General features: G+C 39.9%; 1 protein-coding gene across 2 annotated transcripts in view; it reads left to right on the forward strand.

Moving 5' to 3' along the window:
- MBD5 (methyl-CpG binding domain protein 5) overlaps nt 1–21,807 on the forward strand; it is a 162,877-nt gene that overhangs the window by 88,083 nt on the left and 52,987 nt on the right. For both annotated transcript variants that reach the window (XM_081962923.1, XM_081962924.1), the window contains exon 3: nt 15,221–15,903. In XM_081962923.1, coding sequence (XP_081819049.1) covers nt 15,791–15,903 — 113 coding nt within the window. In that variant the 5' untranslated portion in view covers nt 15,221–15,790. The remainder of the gene's footprint in view (nt 1–15,220; nt 15,904–21,807) is intronic.

Genomic DNA, 21,807 nt, shown 5'->3' on the forward strand with positions numbered 1-21,807 from the left:
TTGAATATTATCATTTTCTCCCTCAAGCAATCATAAAGAACATAATTCAGGACTTGTTAATGTAGAGCAGGGGTGTCCAAACTTGGGAACTTTAAGACTTGTGGACTTCAACTCCCAGAATTCCCCAGCCAGCCTGGCTGGGGAATTCTGGGAGTTGAAGTCCACAAGTCTTAAAGTTCCCAAGTTTGGACACCCCTGATGTAGAGGGTGAATGCATTAGATGTCCAAACCTTTGGACATCTAATGGCTAAAACCTTTAGTTGTTTCCAAAACCTTTGGATTTTTAGGCAATCCCAGCAAACTTGCCCATTAGTTCTAATATTTCTATATCCCTTCCAATTGACTTTAAACACAGACTTTGACTTTTTATGTGAATGAAGTTGGAGTTTAAATATTAATATGTTGGTTTCAGTGAGTTTTTCTTAATCTTTCTGGAGGATAATTTAAGAGTTTCTGCAGCTGTATACATTTTATATGTAAGTCAAGTGAGAGTAGATATCTCCTCATTGTTCCTCTTGAGGTAGTTATAGATTGTAGATTTAATTCATTGACCCTTACATCCACATATAAGCATATTGTTCCCTGAGTAGATCTATAGTATTATTACCTAATTTATAGTTTTCCAATTTCTTAGGCAAAGGTGAGTGTACCAGCATAACAAAGGCAGCGTTATCAACATTCAACACTGAGAAGTTTCTAATTAGATTTTCAGTCTGATTATTTTTGTTAAACACATATTGGTTCCAATTAATATGATTAGCAACCAGTGGATTTATCCTACTGGCCACACTTGAATATTTTGAGATTTAATTCAGCAATAAGTCTATAATATGTAGTATGCAATTTATCTTTCCCTTCCTTTGGAGACTGTGCTATTATAAGTTTGCTTCAAAAGTTCAAGAGGAAGCTTCCTTGTAAGTAGAGCTATCGAGTAACATAAATTTGGAACTGTTTTTAAAATTTAAATGTGGAACTATTTTCTTAATTGCTGCAACTTCATAGGACCCTGGAGAACATTATACCCCTATCCAGTCAAGTTTCAGGCTGGGGGATGGTATTGAGACAGCTTTGGTTGTGTTTGTCTTGCAGAACTGGAATGGAGAAAGAGCAGTTAGTTCTGCTTGATCTTTAAATGGCTTGCCATAAATCAACCATGTGCTCTTCTTGATCACCTGCAGGCATTTGGAGTGAGAATACAGTATTGTATTGCTTCTCCTACTGTCTCTTATATACATCAGGTCCAATCAGCATTAACACCAGGGAACAGATGGCCCCTAATGTGTGGGCTACTCCTTGTCTTTACACTTTTGCCCTTCCTGTTTACCATCTACATGAGGCTGCAGAATGAGATAATTTGGGCTCATCTGTCACCCATATACTGATGCAACCTAGTTCTATGTCTTGCCTCCAGACTGGCCAGACAGTGCTGTCAAGTTCTGGCCCGGTTGCTGGAGGTGTGCAGGCCTGGATGGAGATTCAGAATCGCACTTGGGATAAAACCTGGCAAGACCATGTGGCTATTCTAAATGTGAATGGAATTCTTCAGAATTGGCATACTATCTGAGGGCCTTTTTGAATTCACAATTCCTGTTTAAGAACCAGATAGCTGCTGTGGCAAGGAAGGCCTTTGTACAAATTCATCAAATCCATCAATTGTACCTGTACAATTTTCCAGAAGGGCTTTTGGACCTGCTTTGGTTACATCTTCGATGGGCTATTCCAGTGCCCTCTACATGGGGTTGCCTTTGAAATCCACTCAGAACTGCAATTTGTCCAGAATGCAGCAGCACATAAACATCTCTGTTTTGTGAGCAGCGCTGGCTACCAATAAGCTTCTGAGTGCAATCCATGGTGCTGATTACCATTTATAAAATCTTCCATGACATAGAGCCTGTTATATGAAGGAACATCTGTCTTCTATAGTTTTTGCTCATCCTGTACAGTCAGGCAAAACCAAGAAGCTTCCAGTCCTATCCATTAAACAGTGTTTAATCAGGCTTTCTATATTGCAGAAGTTAGAGATTAATTTGGACCCCACCCTGATATATCCAGTTAGCTCTTAAACGTTGACTGTTCCCCCTGGTCTTGGACTCAAAGATACAATTCTCTTAGGCAGAGATAGGCATGCAGACAGACAGGCAGATCTTTTTTAGATGTTCTTTTTGATGGGGGGGGGGCATATCCAGAAACCTGTTGTTCTTTTGGATTCTTTTGGATCTTTCTTTTGGCTTTGGGTTGTCTTCATATTGCATACTAACTAGAATCACAATGGAGTCAGGTGGTATTTTAAAGTTCTTTTTTTAAAAAAATCAATTTCTCCATAAAAAACAAAATATTGAAAGTGGACTTGGCTAAGTAGACTTTCTAATGAAAACTCTTCCATAGCCAGAAGCCACCACAGAGGTCCCCTTTCCTTAATTAAAGAAATTATTTTAATTTCAGAATGAGAGACATTTACAACAAAATCCCTAGAGGTTGACTTTTGAGGCAGATCCTCACTCTGGCCACACTTGTTAGATTAAGAATAAGGATAAAGCTATTATCTTCTTTCTTCAAAAGCAAAATAGCTTTTCGGCTTTCTAAAAACTAGCACTTGTATGATTACAAAAGCTTTCCATGAATCACAATGTACTTCCTCAGATGCATAGAATCTACCCGTAGTTCTGAGAAATAATTATACATGCTGTTGCTTGGTAAGAGAAAGGAAATGAAAATTATGGCTGGGAAAGTAAGTGGTCAAACTTTTATGAAACAGGTGTAAAGTTTTCCCCAGTTTCCACATTCCTCTATTTTTTCTGTCCCTTCCTCTTCCTGCCCTGTGTGAACACCTGTATGTAGTCTTCTTCAGTGTTTTCTTCAACCTGTGAGCCACAAAAAATATACGGGGGGAGGGGGGGTTTCACTGTTTTCTTGATTCCAAATTATTTAGATTTGCACCCAAGACACCATAGGAGTGCCTTAGGGACAACTCTGTGAATGTCCTAGAGTACCCAGACAGAGCCTTGACTTGAACCCTATTGAACATTTTTGGAGGGACCTGAAAATGGCTGTCCAGTGGTGGTCGCCATCCATCATGACTGAGCTTGAGAGAATTTGCAAGGAAGTATGGCAGAAAATCCCCCAATCCAGGTGTGCAAAGCTTGTCGCGTCATACCCAAAATAACTCGAGGCTATAATTGTTGTCAGAGGTGCTACAACAAAGAACTGAATGAAGGGCCTGAGTACTTATGCCAATGTGATATTTCAGTTTTTTCACATTTTAGATCACATTTATGCAGCAGAGATATTGATCACTCAAAGGGTTCACGAACTTTTAATCACCATTGTTAAGTTACAGTTTTCATCAAATATTTCAATGTTTATTTTGTTAATACATTATCAATTGTAACTGTATTCTTTCATGGTAGAGTTTTCATTGTTGATTATTTCCTGAATGTTCCAGTAAACAAATTTAAATGAAGCACTTTAGAAACCATTCTATATGCTAAAAATAATGTGTTCATATGACTTAGTACTTTACCAGGAAAGTGCAATCTACAGGTTTAATTTGCTTTCTCATTATATTTTTGATATTTTCTTCTAGAGAAGCTCAGTCTAAATGACTTCCTCTATAGCTGGGTTACTATTGCTCCTTGTGCAAAGGAAGACAATTCAATTTTATACTCTTTAATTCTTTCCGTTCTTCCTGCATGACAGCAGTTCTTTTAAATTGATTTTTATATGGTATATTTCAAAACAGGGAAATGCAGACAAGAGTAGTAAAAAAAATGGTGTTAAAAAAGCTGATCAGGTAACATGGCTATATATATTCAGTTGTCTGCTGTTTTGATAAGCAGGTAGATAAAAATGAATTCCTTTCGTGTTCTGTTTTTATATTAGGGAAGTATTGTATGGACAGGAGAATCCATATTCCTGGTTAATGGCCTCTAAAGAAAGCATTATGGAGAAAAGCTATCATGATTAAAATCAATTTAATTAGAATTTATTGTACTTTGTTTTCTACCTTATGAGGAAGACAGTCATATGCATACAGTAGCATTATGGATTCAAGACATTTTGTATGGATGTGTATGTCGCATACTATGGAAATAAGCTTATTTCCACTCTAATCTGTCTAGAAAAATGACTCTCGTGTCTCTTGATAATACATGGGTTTTTCCTTAAGGTTAAAAAGTCTGTGTCCCTTCGTATATTTTATTTCATGCTAAACAGAATACCATCAAAAGTTAGGTGCAAATGAATTTTTTTTGCTCATTTTCAGGGCACAGTTCAGATCCTGGGAAACTCTAAGCAGCTTACCTTCCTCTCTTTACAGTATGAAGGTTAAAATAAATGAATAACATTTGCATTACAATAGAGCAACCCTTATGAACATCACAATAAATATACCCATAAAAGGAGGAGCTCACCATCTATAACAGACCTTCTCCCAAGGCTTCTGGAATAGCCTCATTGATAAGGCTTTCTGGAAACTCGAGGTGTCAATTTAATCAGTGGGGGTACCATTCCAAGCAAGGGAGGCCACCACAGGAAAGGCTCATCATCACAGCCCCTATAGATTATGTTCTGTAATGCAGGGTCCTCCTGAGGGATTCCACCCTCCCAGAACTTAAGAACTTGACAGACAGAAACCATTGGTGAAAAGGAGGTCTAAGGGGCATCCTTGTCTTCAGTCATGAAGCATTTTAAAGGTGACAATCAGTACATTGACTTACGTACCCAGAAGAAAACTGTAGACAATAGGGTTCTCAAAATGGGAGTGTTGCACGGAGAAAGTGATGCTACATTTTGGATTAGTGAAAGCTTCTGAGTGATCTTCAAAGATGGCCCCATACGGAGTGCTTTTCAGTAATCCAAATTAGGATTATTCAGAGGCTATATCAAATGAGCCACTGAAAGCAGAGCCTTCCCATCTAAAAGAGAATATAACTGATACCCCAGAGGTACCTGCATCTGCTCTTAAAGTAGGATCTGCAAGTCCAAAGGCATTCCTCCCATCAGATCATCACCCCACAGGCTTCATGTAGAACAAGGGTGTCAAACCCACAGCATCACAGCAGCGTCACGTAATGTATCGGGACTTTTCCCCCCCTTAGCTAAACCAGGCGGGGTGGAGCCAGTAAGTGACGCATCTGGCCTGCGGGCCGCGAGATTGTCACCCCTGATATAGAACATCATTCCCTGAAGGACTTCTCGCAATAGATCCATCCCCTCTCCCACTATTAGGATGCTATATACAGACACACACACAGACACACACCATTGACTATAAGTATCCTCCAAGAAAGAAGAGACACATTGCGAAACAGTATTCTCTACTCCCAGGATTTGGAGACAGTCCAGAAAAATACCACAATCAATGGTATCAAAAGTTGTTGAGGTATTCAGCAAGACCACAAAACTCACAGTTCTACTGACTTAGCCTCGCCAAAGGTCATCCATCCACAAGAACTTCCACCACAGACTTGATATGATTTTTGAGCCTGAAACCTGACAGAAAGGGATCTAAATAGTCTCCTTCCTCAAGATCTTTTCACAGTTGCAGACCATCGGCTTTTTGACTAACCTTACTAAAATGGGAAGGTTGGAGAATGGATGATAGTTGCATAATGTTGCCATATTGATGGCTTCTTGAGGAAGAGGCATACCCCAGCCTCCTTCAAGGCAAGCAGAACTCTATAGTTTCTACTGGCATCTCCACTGAAACCTCTTAAGAAGGTTGCCATGTTCTATTTTGTCGCAGGTGCCATTGGAAGAAATTGAGCTTAAATGTGTTCCAGTTTGATATGACAAGCTGCTGCTTTGGGGACTGAATTTTTTCCCCTAATGCCTGCTATTGCCTTAACTGTTTATCTTTGTATTGCTCTTTGAGAGAAGAGAGAGAGTGTGTGTGTCTGTTTGTGTGTGTTCTCTTTTTTTTCCTCTTTTTTGGTCTCTGACAATCAGTGTATTTAGAACTGCAGAGACAAAAAAGGATAAAACAAGTAGAACTTCAAAAAATATTTCAAAGGAAACAATTCTTTACGAAAAATGTAAATGATAGAAAATCCACTTTGGTCAGCCCTCCCTGGTAAACCAGATAGGAAACAGTTCTACTTTATTCTAAGGCTACATTAACAAAATCTTGCAAGTATGAAAGTATGAACTTCCCACCACCACTTTGAACTGCCCAATCGATTAAGGAATGTCCTTTCTAAGTTTCTTCCTCTTGACCATTAGCCACTTGGGCTCCTCCCTCTTTTTCTAGGCACCATCCTTTCCACTCTTTCTCCAAGGTCATCCACACATTCCATCACAAATTCATATTTGCTTGTTACTGTTCTCATACTTTCAAAAATATTATTTCTGAAACAGTTAGCAAGTCATTATTTTTACAACACCGTGACACAATGCTGAGAGACGGTAACTACTGTCAGAAGGGTAGAATTAACAATGGATAGAAAATTCCATTTGCTAGTCTATTTTTTTAAAAGTAAACATATTGTTACTAAACATAGTAAGGAAACACAAGATTATTCCCGGTATGTATGCAGGGACAACTGGATACATAAAGATCCAATGAAAAGCCTTTTTAATTCTTACAGGTATGCATTGCAAAAATACATTCTAGCTAATTATGCTGTGTTACAGTAATTGCATTAAAGTTATGCTTCAGATAGAAATTTGTTTCCTAATATTTTTTTTCTTAAATTTAAAAAAATAACATTGGTTCTGTAATTCCTGAAGAAGTAGATAAATTCTAATCTGTCAGCATTGGCCTCCAGTTTGTTAAATCCTAGCACAGTGATGGCGAACCTATGGCATGCGTGCCACAGGTGGCATGCAGAGCCATTTGTCAGGGCACACGAGGCGCTGCCCTGTCAGCTGGCCAGCGCACATGTACGCGCTGGCCAGCTGAGTTCACCCTTTTTTAAAGCCATTTTTTGCCCTCCCCAGGCTCCAGAGCCTTTATAGGAGCCTGGGGAGGGCGAAAAGAGCCTCCCCCACCCCCTCCGGAGGCTTCATGAGCTTCCCTGAAGCCTCCGGAGCGCAAAAAAACGGCCCTACGGGCAAACCAGAAGTTCGGGACGGACTTCCGGTTTGCACGAAGGTTCGTTTTGACTGCTCCGGAGGCTTCAGGGAAGCATCCTGAAGGTCCCTCAAGCCTTCAGAGCACTCAAAACGACCCTCCGAGCAAACAGGAAGTGACTTCCGGTTTGCTCTGAGGTTCGTTTTGACTGCTCCGGAGGCTACAGGGAAGCGTCCTAAAGGTCCCTCAAGCCTCCAGAGGGCTTCCAGGGGGCGGCGGAGGTTGTTTTCGCCCTCCCCAGGCTCCTATAAAGCCTCTGGAGCCTGGGGAGGGCAAAAAAAGCATGCAAAAAATGGGGGGTCGCATCTGTAGTGCGTGCATGCGCACGGGGGGTTCGCGCAATGCATTGTGGGTGTGGCACGCCCATACACGACCCCCCCTGCGCTCCCCCCACTTATGGCATGTGAGCCAAAAAAGGTTCGCCATCGCTGTCCTAGCCCTTCCTAGATTGTCAAGGTAGCCCAGGAGGTGATCAAAAGGATGAGTCCATATGATGAGATCATCCTCTTTTGAGAGAGGAGATGATCCCTCAAGGACTTGAAAGAGGCAGTGGTAGTACAGACCTCAGCTCAATCCTACAAGAATGAGTGGCTGTGGTTGTGGCTGTTTGGCCTAGGTCAGGAGTATCAAACTCATGCCGTCACAAGACATAGTGTGACTTTTTCCCCCACTTCATTAAACCGGGGTTGGCATGGCCAGCACATGACGCATTGAGTTTGACACCCCTGTCCTAAGTCAAGGACATTTCTACAATTGGTGTTGGATGGGTTCCATTTTCCACTTGAGACTGGGGTGCAACCTGAGGGCCCTTCTGGACTTGCTGCTACTGCTCAAAGACCAGATGGCAGCTAGAGCCAGGAGAACCTTTACAGAAATTAATCTAGTATGCCAGCTGCAACCTTGCTTTGACTGGGGGGCCCTTCAGACAGTCCTGAAATCACCTCATAACTGAATTATTCCAAGTGCTCTACCTGTAAACCTATCTGGAAGGTACAGCTGGTTCAAAACACAGCAGTACAAGCAGTGATGGGCACTTCTTGTTATGTCCATGCGTCATTGCTGCTTCATGCATTGCATCAGTTGCTTAGCTTACATGTACCAGTTCTTATTTATAAAGTCCTCTATGGCATTAAACCTGGTTATCTGGAGGACTGTATCTGCAATTGTTTCTGCTCTCCTGGGATTTCATGCAGAATGGTGACACCCCAGGTCCCCTCAATTAAATAGTGTTATCTTGTGGAACCTGGGAAATGTGTTTTCTGTTTCACTACCCCCTCCCTTCTAGAACAGCATCCCTCCACAAATACATTTGGCATTCATACTCTTGGAGTTCTGCAAGGCCCTTAAAACCTGGCTCTATTCTTCTGGAGTCTCTGCCGTGTTTTTATTGATGTGTTTTTAGTCCAGGCTGCCATTTCTTAAATTGTATGTTTGGATACTAAATGCCACCCAGAGCCTTGTGGCTTGAGTAGTCGTGATTGATTGCATTGCCAGCAGTGGTGGGTTTCAAAATTTTTTAGAACCTATTCTGTAGGTGTGGCCTATTTTGTGGGTGTGGCTTGGCGGTCATGTGATCAGATGGGAGTGACTAACTTGTAAAATGTAGTGAAACTCATTTAACAACACTCTTGCTTAGCAAAGAAAATGTTGAGCTCAATTGTGATCATAAGTTCTCTTTCTTTTTCTTTCTTTCCTTCCTTTTTTTCTTTCTTTCTTCCTTCCTTCTTTTTTGTGTGTGTGTCTCTCTCCCTTTTTCTTTCTTTCCTTCCTTCCTTTTCCTTCCTTCCTTTCTTTCTTGTGTGTCTCTCCCTCCCTCTTTCTCTTTCCTTCCTTCCTTTCTTGTGTGTCTCTCTCTCTCCAACTTTCTTTCTTTTTCTTTCTTTCTTTCTTTCTCTTTCTCTTTCTTTCTTTGTCTCTCTTTTTCTCTCTCTCTCTCCCCCTTCCTTCCTTCCTCTCTTACTCTTTCTCTTTCTTTCTCGCTCTCTCCCCCCCTCTCTCTCACACACATACATACCTTCCAGTTGGCGAAAATTTCTGTTTTGCCAGCTGGGAGGCTGTCAAAGAAGCCTTGTTTTCCCTGCCGTCCGCAATTCTCGGAGGAAGAAGACAGGGAAGCGAGCCCCAGGCCTCATCTCTGCCTCCTTCCTCGAGAGCTGGCTTCGGGGACAGCCAGCCTCTCCCGCCACTGCACACTTCACTCACCTTCCTCCCGGAGGCTCTGCCGGCGGGATGCCTCTCATTTTGCCTCTCACAAGACTGGGTGCTGAGGATCGGCTGTGGCAGCCTGGCAGAGCAGCACACGGAGCCCCTCTCCCCAGGGCTTTTCCTTCAGCTGGCAGGAGGAGGAGAGAGAAGCTGCTTCAGCCACTCTCTTCCAGAAGCCCTGCTGTGACCGAAAAGGCAACCTTTTGGCCAGGAAGGGATCAGCTGCGGATGTGGAACCACGGAGGCTTTTCAAGTGTGTAAGCTGAGCAGAAGGAATGGCTCTTTCCCAAAGATGGTCTCACCCACTCCAGACCAACTTGTGTAAGACAGGACAGGCAGGTGTGCGGGTGTATGACTCTGCCTGTGAAAACATAGAAGGCATGGAAACAGCTCTGCCTGAAGGAAAAAAGGCTTGGAGCTCTCCCCCCGTGCCTGCCAGCCAAAAACTCCCAGGAGGCTTCTGCTGGCGGGCGAGCAGAGGAGAGGCTGCGAGCCTTCTCGCCTTCAGGCAGAGCTGATTCTGCACCTTCTACGTTTTTCTGGGCAGAGTCACGCGCCTGCCAGCCTGCCTGTCTTGTCTTACAGAAGTTGGCCAGCTGAAGCCTCCAGTCTTTTCCCTGAGCAGCCAGCAGCTACAAGAGGCTTGAAGGGGAGGCAGGTGGGCCACGGCTGAAGGCCCGATTCATGCCGCAGAGACGAAAGGCCAGCCTTCGGGTTGAATAGGTAAGAGGTGCTCGGCCACCTTTCCTCAGCTTCCCCACAAGCCCACCAACCTGGGGATGCTCCCAGTACTGTGGGCAGCCGCTCCTTCATGCCCCGTTGCTGGCTGCAGTTGGGCTTTTGGCGGCCCCTCTTTCTCCTGGTGCCCTTCCCGGCTGGGAGATGCTCCAGGACAGCCCAGCCACCCTGGGCACGGGCTGGGTCAGTCGGCAGCCTGCGCACTGCTTCCACGTGACCTTTATAAACAGAAATTAAACAATGGAGGCAATGAAGGAGAGCAGCAGAGGCAAAGTGGCCTTTCTGGGCTCATCTGAAGAAATCCGCCCCTCCCCTCTTCCTTCTCTTTGAGAAGTGGTTTGCAAAGTCAACGTTTTTGCCAGGCGCTTGTCAAAAAGAAGAAAGCATTGGCTTCTTCCAACAGCTGAGTCCAGCAAAGGAAATGCGTGGGTGGGGCAAGCATGGTGCGGACAGGTGGGGCAAGAGAGAGAGAGCAATGACTGGGCGGGCGGGGGAGCGAGCAGGGGGCAGGCCAGGGGAGGGGCCTCCATAAGCCCCGATACGGGAAGGCATGCTAAATTTTACGACCACAATATGCACATACCGGTGCGTACCGGCTGGAACCCACCTCTGACATCCAGCCAGCTTGGATGTGGTATTTTTGTCCACCTATCAAGTTCTTCCCAAGGACCTGGGATAGTGAGATATTGTTTAATGATATTAAAGATATAATTGCAGGATATAAGCTATTCCATGAAAACTTGCCTTTTGCAGTTGACTGATGACGGATGCTATCAGTGCTTATGGTATTCATGTTGTTTTGGGATTGCATCCTAGGTGCTTATTACTGTTAGCTGTCTTTGCTTTCTTTTGCTACAGTTGTTCTATTTCTATTTGCAGGTTCTTGTATTTTGTGATTTTCTCCAGTTCTTTCTCTTCTTTTCTACTACCTTCAGGTACTGCAACATCCACTATCCAGATTTCTTTGTCTTTTTTATCAGCAGTATTATTACTATTATTATTGTTGTCAACAACACTAAAGTAATATTAATATTAATTCTGATTCTGAAAGAAGGACCAAAAATTACATTGATAAGTAGCTTATGTTGAAAATTATATTCATGTTGTTATTTTTACACTGTAAAAAGCCTGACACAGCCCACATTCCAATTTTGAACAATTCTTAGGTTTACATGGGATCATGAAGAGAGTCGGACACAACTTAATGACTGAATAACAACAACAACCAGGTTACTTTACACTGAAAATTTGACTTGGTTTGACAAATATTTTGTTCTGGAAGTACTTTGTATCTATTTAGGTTTCTAGCTTTTTTAATATTAGTCGACAATAATGCACATTTTGTCAGGGTTCCAGGTAATAGACTCAAGCAAAACTCCGAGGCAAGTAGATTCCTTAAAGAATAGCTTTATTGGATATATCATGTTGGCAAAATTCTGGTGAAAACCGACTCTGGGGGTTCCCAAGGTTTTTACTTAATTAAAAGCAAAAGTTTTTCACTTTCTCAAAACAATCAGTCACATGGTCCAATTACAGCTCTGTCTGGTTGCCTGGTGACATTACTCCTCATTCTTCTGACCAGGTAAGAGAATGTCCTTGGTTCCCAAGAGAAAGTATTTTATTTTTGCTACAAAGTCCCAACTATCTCAATTTCCTACCCCTCAGCTCCAGTGTGGCAACACTGGATGGCTTTGGTCAGGTCAGCTTCAGGATTGACACATTTACTATTTTTTGTATTTCAATCACAGATAATAGTAATCCTATTTAACTTTATTTCCAATTATACAATAAAAATAATAATCTGCAGAAAGTAGTATGTAGTTGACATTGATTACTCTTGAAAGTTGAGTAGAATCGGCCCTGATTAGAATTTGGAGAAGAAACCATGAAGACATCCCAAGACTGTGGAATAGGCTAAGAACTTATTTAATAAACCACATTTTTAAAGAAAGTGCTGCTATAGTACTACCAAGATAGTACATGGCTGTGTCCCTGTCATAACGCAAAACTGGACATGAGTCAAAGGAGACTTTATTTTTTTATTAAGTGTGACCTAGAACAGTGGCCCCCAACCTGTTGGGCACCAGGGACCAATTCTGTAGTGAGAGGTTTTTCCATGGAGCAGAGGGGACATTGTTTCATGTGCTGCCTGCATTCCATGGATGGAGCTTCTGGCATGACACAGATCAATGCTGGTCCACAGACTGGGGGGGTTGGAGACCCCTGGCCTGGAAACTCCTGACATGACATTGCTGGGCTCACAATATCACACCAAACCATAACAGGGCTTATTGAATTTGTGTATTGTATTGTGCAAACAGAACAACTGTATTCAGAATTTTCTATTTCTGGCAGTGTATGTTTTCTTCTTGCGGTTGCCTAGTTTTTCTCATCTTTTATTCCTTATTTTCTTTATCATTGTACCTGTTTATTATTGAGTATGTTTTTATTTGTGAATGTCCAGAGTTCCTAGCAGCTGGTCAGTATGAAGTGTTGGGAAATAAACAAGCCATTGTTTATTGTTTAGCACATTATCTGCACTAGGATCAGCAAATCATTATTAAAACAAGCTATGGTATGAATCAAACATAATTAATTGGCTGCCATTTATGTGTTCTGCCATTCAGGAGGCAGGTTTAGGCCTTAGCACAAAGTTGTTCCCCAGTGAATAGAAGCTAATGCCAACTTTGATTCTCATTATGCTACTGTCTAGAAACCTTAGTAGACTTTTTTTCTTTCATAATAGAGGCATAAATTTTGAACACCTGAGACCAGTCAAAACCTAGTTATGTACATAGCCCACAGCAATTAAGTAAAGCAATATGCAGTATGTAATACGAAACTAGCTATTGTGGCCTTTCGTGACCTATTGACAAGCAAAATCACTGGGGAAGCCAAATTCACTTCCTGTAATGGCTGCCATATTAGTTAAATATGATTGGAACTGAAAACTAATGGTTCCTATACTTGTTAAATTAGCATATGTAGGGGTATGTCATATAATGTCATATGATGTCCTAGAGCAGGGGTGTCAAACTCGTGGCCCGCGGGCCGGATGCGTCACATGCTGGCCACGCCCACCCCCTGTTAACAAAGGGGGAAAAGTCACAATGCGTCACGTGATGACAACATGACGCCGCAAGTTTGACACCCCTGTCCTAGAGGATCCCCATTGGATGGGGGGAGGAGAGGAGGTGGCATGCATGCATGCTAGCAGACAGAATTGTTAGACACTGTACAGAATGAAATATTCAGGTAAATGATATAAAATGTGAATATGGTGAAAAATATCATTTCCAGATGTATGTCTGGGGGCTAGGTTTGTTGTTGTGTGTCATGTGGAACAAGCACAACATATTCAGATTTCATAATTTCTAGTCACTTTAGAATTACATTTGGAACTAACACAGTTGATGAGAGATCACCGACCACAGCCACTAGCTACAGGTAGCTTACAGCAGTTCATTTAGTGACCATTCAAAGTTACAATGGCACTGAAAAAAGTGACGTACGACCATTTTTTGCACTTATGACTATTGCAGCATCTCCATGGTCACGAAATGCAGACACTTGGCAACTGACTCAAATGTATGACCGTTGCAGTGTCCCGGGGTCATGTGATCACCTAATGCAACCTTCTGACAAGAAAAACCAATGGGGAATCCATATTCACTTAACAACCCCTGTTACTAACTTAACAACTGCAGGGATTCACTTAACAACTATGGCAAGAACGATCGTAAAATGGAGCTAAATTCACTTAACAAACGTCTCACTTAACAGAAATTTGGGGCTCAAGTGTGGCCATATATCAAGGACTACCTGTACTTCTGTTTTGCACTGTTTTGTTTTAACTATAGTTGAATCTACACAGCCTCCTTGCCCTGTATAAGGACAGCCCACTAACATGCCCTTGCCTTGAATTTCAGTGTCCTCCCCACAGCTAAGGCAGTCCAAGGATAGCTTGATATCCAATTGTGGAACTAGTATTTTCCCATCCCACCTCTAGAAAGAGCTTGCTGACAAAGTAGGGTCTATATGTGTACACATCTAGGCAGTGAGATGATATGTTCCATACTCTCAATCTTGTGGCTTCATTCCTCTACGACTGCCTCATCAATCTAGTCTCTGACTATTTAATCCATTCCTCATTCAGTTCTAGCTGTGATGGAGATTGGATCCCTAGCATCTGTACACCTTTTTCCTTCCTTCCTTCCTTCCTTCCTTCCTTCCTTCCTTCCTTCCTTCCTTCCTTCCTTCCTTCCTTCCTTTGTAAATGGGTTGATTAAGCAGCTATCGATCCATCTGCAGAGCAGGTGTTCCTGACATTGACTACATTGTTCACATGTTTATGAACATAGGACTGAAAAACTCTGTGTTTTGGGTTGCTGCATATGTCATTTGCCTCTTGAAATGGTTAGCTTGGCAAGCAGACAAGAAATTAAAAAGAAATCTCTTTTTCTGCTGCATGGGGTCAAATACTCCAGTGATCCCATCCTTCCTTTAAGTCATACAAGCAGTTCTCCACTTATCCTTGGTCAACTATTTGCAGTTACAACAGCCTCAGAACATGTGTATGGCCGGTAAAGCATTGTTGGCCAATGTAAAATGTCATGCCACACCCATCCGCACCCACCAGCCCCGGTCACATTGCTGCATTTTGGGTATTTATCAATCTGTTCGCATTTACAACCAGTTGCCATGTGCTGGAGAAACAGATCTCAAATCTAGTGAAAGCTCCAACAAAAGGCACAGATTGAGCCATTCAGAACATTAACATTTCCCCTTTCCTCTGGAAGGCTCAGCATACTGCATTGTGGGGTGCAATGTGTAGACAGCAAAATTTAGGGAGGTGTGATTTCATGCCAGCTCTGGTATAGAAAGAGACTGTAGCAAAGCATCTTGTGGATTTGGGGTTATTATTTCAGATATATTATATCCTCTAAATCTGAAACATCCAAGGTTTGGGTTTGCATAAACCTCAACTCTAACTAAAGCTTGTGGTGAGATACAAGTCCTATTTGTGTAAACCCCAAATGGCAGTTTATCAGACTATGTTGCATTGTGCAAATAGACTGAGAAGAAAAGAATTCTTATTTAATGAGCTATTTAATACCCCAAATAGAACAAATTTAAAATGCGCATATCTAACTTCCTTTTTTAAAAAAAACTGATAATCGTATTTAGCTGTTTATGTTCTCTCCTCAGGCTTTCACCTTGAAGTTGTATCATCATGAGAGAATCAGAAGAGGTGTCCAGGAGTACCTTGGACAATGAATGGAAGAGCATGAGAAAACAAAAAGAATGTGGCATATGAAAAGGATTGAATACCTGGAGGTATTAGTTGCCATACATCTGTAAAAATGGGAGTTAATTTCTCAAAATACAAATTAGCTTAGACAGTCAGCAAGCTTGGAGTTGTGCTATGGAACTAGGAATAAACATTTGTGTCCCTTTGTTACCAGTGACAGAAAATTGATGGATTATGATTTTCCCAAGTTGGAAATACTTGTTTTTACCTATTTAGGATATCCTTATGACTACATAAGGAATAACACATTTCATAACTGCCTTGATTCAGAATGGGCAATTGACTTGTCAACAACAGCAACAAAAATGGTCAACTTTATGGACTGAGACAGAGCCTTCCAATGCACTTTGTACACCCTGGGAATTACTGTGCTGTGTGGCCACCTCCTGAAGGCCATGATGATTTTTAGAATAAGGATATCATCTTCCTGTTGATATCTTTGAAGAATCATAAGCTTAATCAGAAAAATGAATGGAAGCAAGGAATGTGACAGTGGGGACAAGGATGGAGGGCTGCCAGCAGTACAAGTCCCAGTTGGTTGGCAACGGAGGGTGGATCAAAATGGAGTCCTGTATATTAGGTAAGTATGCAGCTATGTAATTGGCTGAAAATGCCTTCATCATCAGAGTTTTGTGGAATGGGAATTGCTGAATTGGCAAGAAAATAATAGATGACTCTTACACCCATAAACAGTAATCTCTACTATCCTGAGAAAGCAATGATAAAACAAAATGTCTAAAATTAACTCTGTCCACAAACCTGCTTAGCTCACTTTTTCAAGTGGCCTCTACATTAAGAATTAATTTGTGTGTATTTTTAAATGCAGATAAACCTGGGTGAAAATAGTTTCTGCAATTTCTAAATACAGATTAAACAGAGAAGCTGCTGATGGAACATATTTAATAACTTTGGAGAACATAAAAGTTCAAAGAAACGGCACTAACCTCATCTTATAAAAATATTTAAAATTCCAGAGTATCATGAGCCTTTCAATGCAGAAAGAGATTATTAAAAAGGCACTCAAAGAGCTCCACAGCTAATAATTAACATTATTTAATAATTAAGTTGATTTGTGGATAATAAATTAGATTCATTCGATGGGATGAAAAGAAAAAAAGAAAAGCCCCCGTTAAAAATGTGTTGTTAATATATCACTTAAAAGTCATGTTCATATTTTCTCATTAGTTTAAATATCTGAAACTTTCACATCTATTATTGTCTGCCATAAATGTGCTTAAGAAACATATAGGGCACATAATCATGGACAAACCTAGTGATAGGTTGTGAATCACTGAAAACCTCACTGTGAAAAACTGACATAATAAAAGAGTCTGACAAGTCATATACATCAACGTGTAGATGGTGAAGGTCCTCAGTGTAACATTTTTTTTATCCATTAAATTAAGAAACATTTCAATTCCCACATTTAAAGTATCCTATAATCCTGCTTGGTTTTTTGGGATATATTGGGGGGGGGGGGGAATCCATTCCCCAAATTGGATAATCTATTGCCTCTAAATGGATGGATTCTACATTTTGGAATGTCATGAACCAGGGTGAAATGCTACTGGTTTGGACCGGTTCACCCAAACCAATAGTAAAAAAAAATGCAACCGGTTTGCCTGAACCAGTAGTAAAAAAAAAAGGCTACTGGTTCGGGCAAACCGGTAGTTCCAACGATCAGCTGTGCGACAATCAGCTTTGCTGCATGATTTATATTCGCTAGAAATCATGTGGCACAGCTGATTGTCGCACAGCTGGTTGTCGGAACTACTGGTTCGCCTGAACTGATAGCATTTTTTTACTATCGGTTTGAACGAACCGGTAGTTGCAATGATCAGCTGTGCAACAATCAGCTATGCTGTGCGATTTAGATTTGCTAGAAAGCAGGAACTCCTGCTTTCCTCCCCTTCCCCTCCCCCACTGTTCTATTACCTTTGCAGACTCAGAAAAGGCTTCTTAATCCTCCTTTTTCAGTGCTGCGCAGTAGCACCTGCATTGCACCTGCACGTGTGAAGTGAACCAGTAGCAGACTTCAGAGCATTTCACCACTGTCATGAACTGTATGTTCAAAGTAATAACATCAAATCTAAGGGTGATAAATTTAAGATTGCTACTTGTTCTGATCCAGGAGGAAAAAAATAAGGGTTTTTTAGTTGGAACCATGTATGTCTCCCAAGAACATTATATAAACATGTTATACTCAAACTTCATAATATTGAAAATACATTGAAAAATCAATTGACAGTATTGTAGAATTAAAGTTTGTTTCTGATTCAGATTTAACCACTTTTTTTACATGCAGAATGATCAGGAGCTTCTTTCCTTATATCCGTGGTGGAAGGGACTTATTTCCATGTGGTACTTGTGACGGGAAGGTTTCTTCTTGGCACATGTGCAAAAGGAGAAGAGACTGATACCTGAGTTTAGGCCTATGTAAAATTCCTCACTTCCACATGGTTGCTGTATTTTGATACAAGAAGTGGCCCATAAGTTCTCCAAATCAGGGGTCCCTGCTCCAAACTATTGGCTTAGAAATACAGAAAGAAAAGGCCTGGGATTTAAACTCAGGAATGTAGACTTCAGTTCATGTTTTGATTTTACATACTGCCGTGGGCAATCTTCTGTGTTTATATGGCTTTATTCTTCCCTGCAGTGGAAAAGATTAATCTTGCTTAGTCCTATCTATGAACCATCTGCTGAATAAGTCAATTTCTAAATGTTAAATGTCTGGAAAACCGAGGCTTACTACCATGTGTATGCAAAACCTAGAAAATGTTATCAGAATAATCAGCTATCAGTTTCAGGAAGTAGAAATTATCTAAAGTTTCTGAAAGAATCAAGGCAACAAAACCCTATAAACAATGGGTTTATTTTTCCAAAATTGAACTTGTATTTATCTACGCCATTATGGAGACCAAATATATTTTTCTTCTCATGTTCAAAAACAGACATGCTGTTATAAGATACCTATTAAGAAGCAAAGAAAGAGATATATTGGTATTCATAAGTTGAAGTTTATTACAATGTGCAATAAACCTTGCACATTTATCAGAAGTCTTTATTAGGTCATATGAAAAATTACCTAATAAAATAACCTTATAAAATCCATTAAAATATACTGAATGCTAAGCTAAACCAAAATATTCAAGTAGACTTTTTGTACATTTTATTTATTCATTCGGTATGAACATTGATTTGATCATTATTATTATAAGACTTTTTTATTTAACATTCTGTTTTTATCTTTTATACATACATACATACATACATACATACATACATACATACATACATACATACATACATACATACTTAAAGAGAACATAAACTAACAAAACTAATGCAAAATAAGGAAAGGGGGAGAGAGGAAGGAAGGAAGGAAGGATAGAATAGAAAGAAATTTTCAGTTTCCTTTGCAGCAAATACAAGTATGGTTACAAAGTTTTTTTCTTACTATATGATTCAATGGAAAGGTTGCATACCTTGGTGATCAGGGTGAAGTAGCCTTTTTGAGTGGCAATGGTGCTTTGAGGGCTGAAGTTGAGGCCTAGGCCTCAACTTCTGGCTCAGCCTCAGCATTGCCGCCTAGTGCTGTGCATTGTGGGAGATATGACACACCAACAGAATCAAATACAGAGAGTCCTTGACTTACAACAGTTCACTTAGTGATCATCCAAAGTTACAATGGCATTGAAAAAAAGTGATTTATGATCATTTTTCACACTTATAACCATTGCCGCATCCCCATGGTCACATGATTTCCATTTGGGTGCTTGACAATTGACTCACATTTATGACAGTTGCAGTGTCCTGGGGTCATGTGATTACCTTTTGCAACCTTCTGACAAGCAAAGTCACTGAGGAAACCAGATTCACTTAACAACCGTGTCCCTAATTTAATAATTGCAATGATTCACTTAAAAATGAGACAAGAAAACTCGTGAAATGAGGCAAAACTCATTTAATAAATTTCTCATTAGCAGCATACATTTTGGGCTCAATTGTAGTCCTAAGTTGAAGACTACTGGTAAGACATTTTCCAAATTTTTGACAAACTGAATCCAAAAGGTATAACGTGGGCCTACCACTTATTTGCTATTTAGTAAACTTTTTACTAAGAGGCGTGGCAGCTCAATGGCTTTAGTGGCAAGTGTGTACCTAACAGAGCTAGAAAACAGGCAGCCAAACTACTATGCATGAGCATTATAATGTAACAAAGCCATATACTTACTAAATAAATAAATGATAGATAGATAAATAAATAGATAAATAAACAAATTCTTTATTAAGCTAGAATTACGTATCTAAACCAGCTACAAATATTGAAATTAATAGCATACATCTAAACAGTACATTCTATTTAAAATTTGTGGTGTTTTATTTTGCCTATTAAATATGATGATTTAGTGGTACAACTAATGTTCTGTGATAGTGCTGATTTGCTAAAGTACTTTTCTGTTTGCTCTAGAGTTTGAAATAAAAATGGAAGAGAACTAAGATCGGATTGTTGAACTGCCTTATAATACAAATTTATTAACTCTTTGTTAGTAGTAGTAGTAGTAAAATTAGTAACAAAATTTCATTTTTGCCCTTCACACTCCTTCTCCTGCTTCTTTTTTCTTTTGTACCTTTTCAAGAACTGGATTAAACAGTATTAATTAGAGTCAGAATTGCAGTTAGAAATGAACAGCACATGTCTTTCCTCCAAATTTTTCTGTAAATATATCTCAGTTGAAGCATTTCTATGCTGTTCTATAATGTGGTTTGCAATTAGAAACCTCTACACAGAATATATATTTATTGCAAGTTATGCAGAAAAATATATTATATAAGGCAAAATTGCTTACTAAAAGTGCAGAGTAGGAAAATTACATATAATTTTAATTTATTAAATTAAATTAAATTTATAAAATGCACATATCAGGAAAAAGCAATATAAAATGTCCATGAAATATCTGAATTGGAGTTTTTTTTTAACTACATAAATCCACAAACTAACATAGTTGAGAAAATAAGAAATTGGGCAAAAGTAAACTTGTTATAATAATGATTGATGCTACGTTTCGTTGTGATAAATGTGAATGTTATTGCTATCAAAACAAAGAATGTCCCATTTGAATCTATAAGTTAAAATATGTTTTAGATTACACAAGATACTGAAATGGGCATTGGCTGAAATGACAAAGGAGATTGTTATAGAATATAATTTAAATAGAAGTAGTGAATACACTGGCAATGTCCTCATTGAAAGGAGAAGATAATTGGGTATTTGTGAGAAGCAATTTGCCAATAGGTGTAGTCTTAAAATCTAATATTATAAAAAGAAAAAAATGAGAAACTAATATGGTACAAAAAGAAGAAAATACTATGGCTGCACATAAGACATGTAGGTAGCCCTCAATTTATAACAGTTCATTTAGTGATCAAAATTCGGATGCTTAGCAACTGACTCATATTTATGATGATTGTAGTGTCCTGGGGTTATGTAATCACCTTTTGCAACCTTCTCACAAGCAGCTGTATTTACTTAACAACCATGAGAGTAACTTAGGAACTGCTGTGATTCACTTAACAACTGTGGTGAGAAAGTTGTAAAATGGAGCAAAACTCACTTAACAACTGCCTCACTAAGCAACAGAAATATTGGGCTCAATATGGTCGTAAGTCGAGGCCTATATTGTCATTCTTTGCAAGTAAAAACGGGATAATGTTTTACGTTTCATTAAATATATCCCAACCCCTCAAAATAAAGGCTTTTTAGACTGGAAGGAAACATGCTGGGTAGCTCTGAGCAACATAGCCAGATTACGTTCTGGTCAGTGGACATGTTTGACTTGATTTGATGACGATGGTAGTGAGTCCTGCAATGGGACAATTTTCTGAGAGTTACCTATGACACATCATCATCATTACAAATATTTCAACAAACCTGTGTTTGCCTATTCTTTTATTACAAGGGCAATATCCAGAATAGCGATTGCAGTATTTGGTCCATTATTCCCACTTATTTCTTGAAATGGAAGAAAAAGGAAAATTGAGATATTTCATCTTGACTTAATAATGACATTCTGGCATATTAAGGGCAAGAATGTGTTAAGGTTAGCTATTAACATGACCAAACAAAGAAATTATTTTTCTCTTTAGTCGGTGTCTACATATTGATTATGTCACTGACATATACTAAGACATGGAAATCTGGGGGGAAAAGAATCAAAATTAATACAGTACATAAAAACAAAGCTTACACTATGAATCATGTTACATGCTACCTCATGTCATTTTCAGCTATTATTTCATTTTGCATGTTAAGGCTGTTAAATTAGCTTAACTGTATGGTGTTAGCCTACAAATTAAACTTTCTGATTTATATGCTATGCCTATGTACAGTTTCCTTTTCTTGAATGCAATTTTTGATTACATTACTGAGCACACATAGCCAGGGACAGAAATATAGGTAATCCTCATTTAGCAACCACGGTTG

This window comes from Natrix helvetica (genome assembly GCF_964273705.1).
Source record: "Natrix helvetica genome assembly, chromosome: 1".
In the NCBI taxonomy this organism is placed as follows: Eukaryota; Metazoa; Chordata; class Lepidosauria; order Squamata; family Natricidae; genus Natrix; species Natrix helvetica.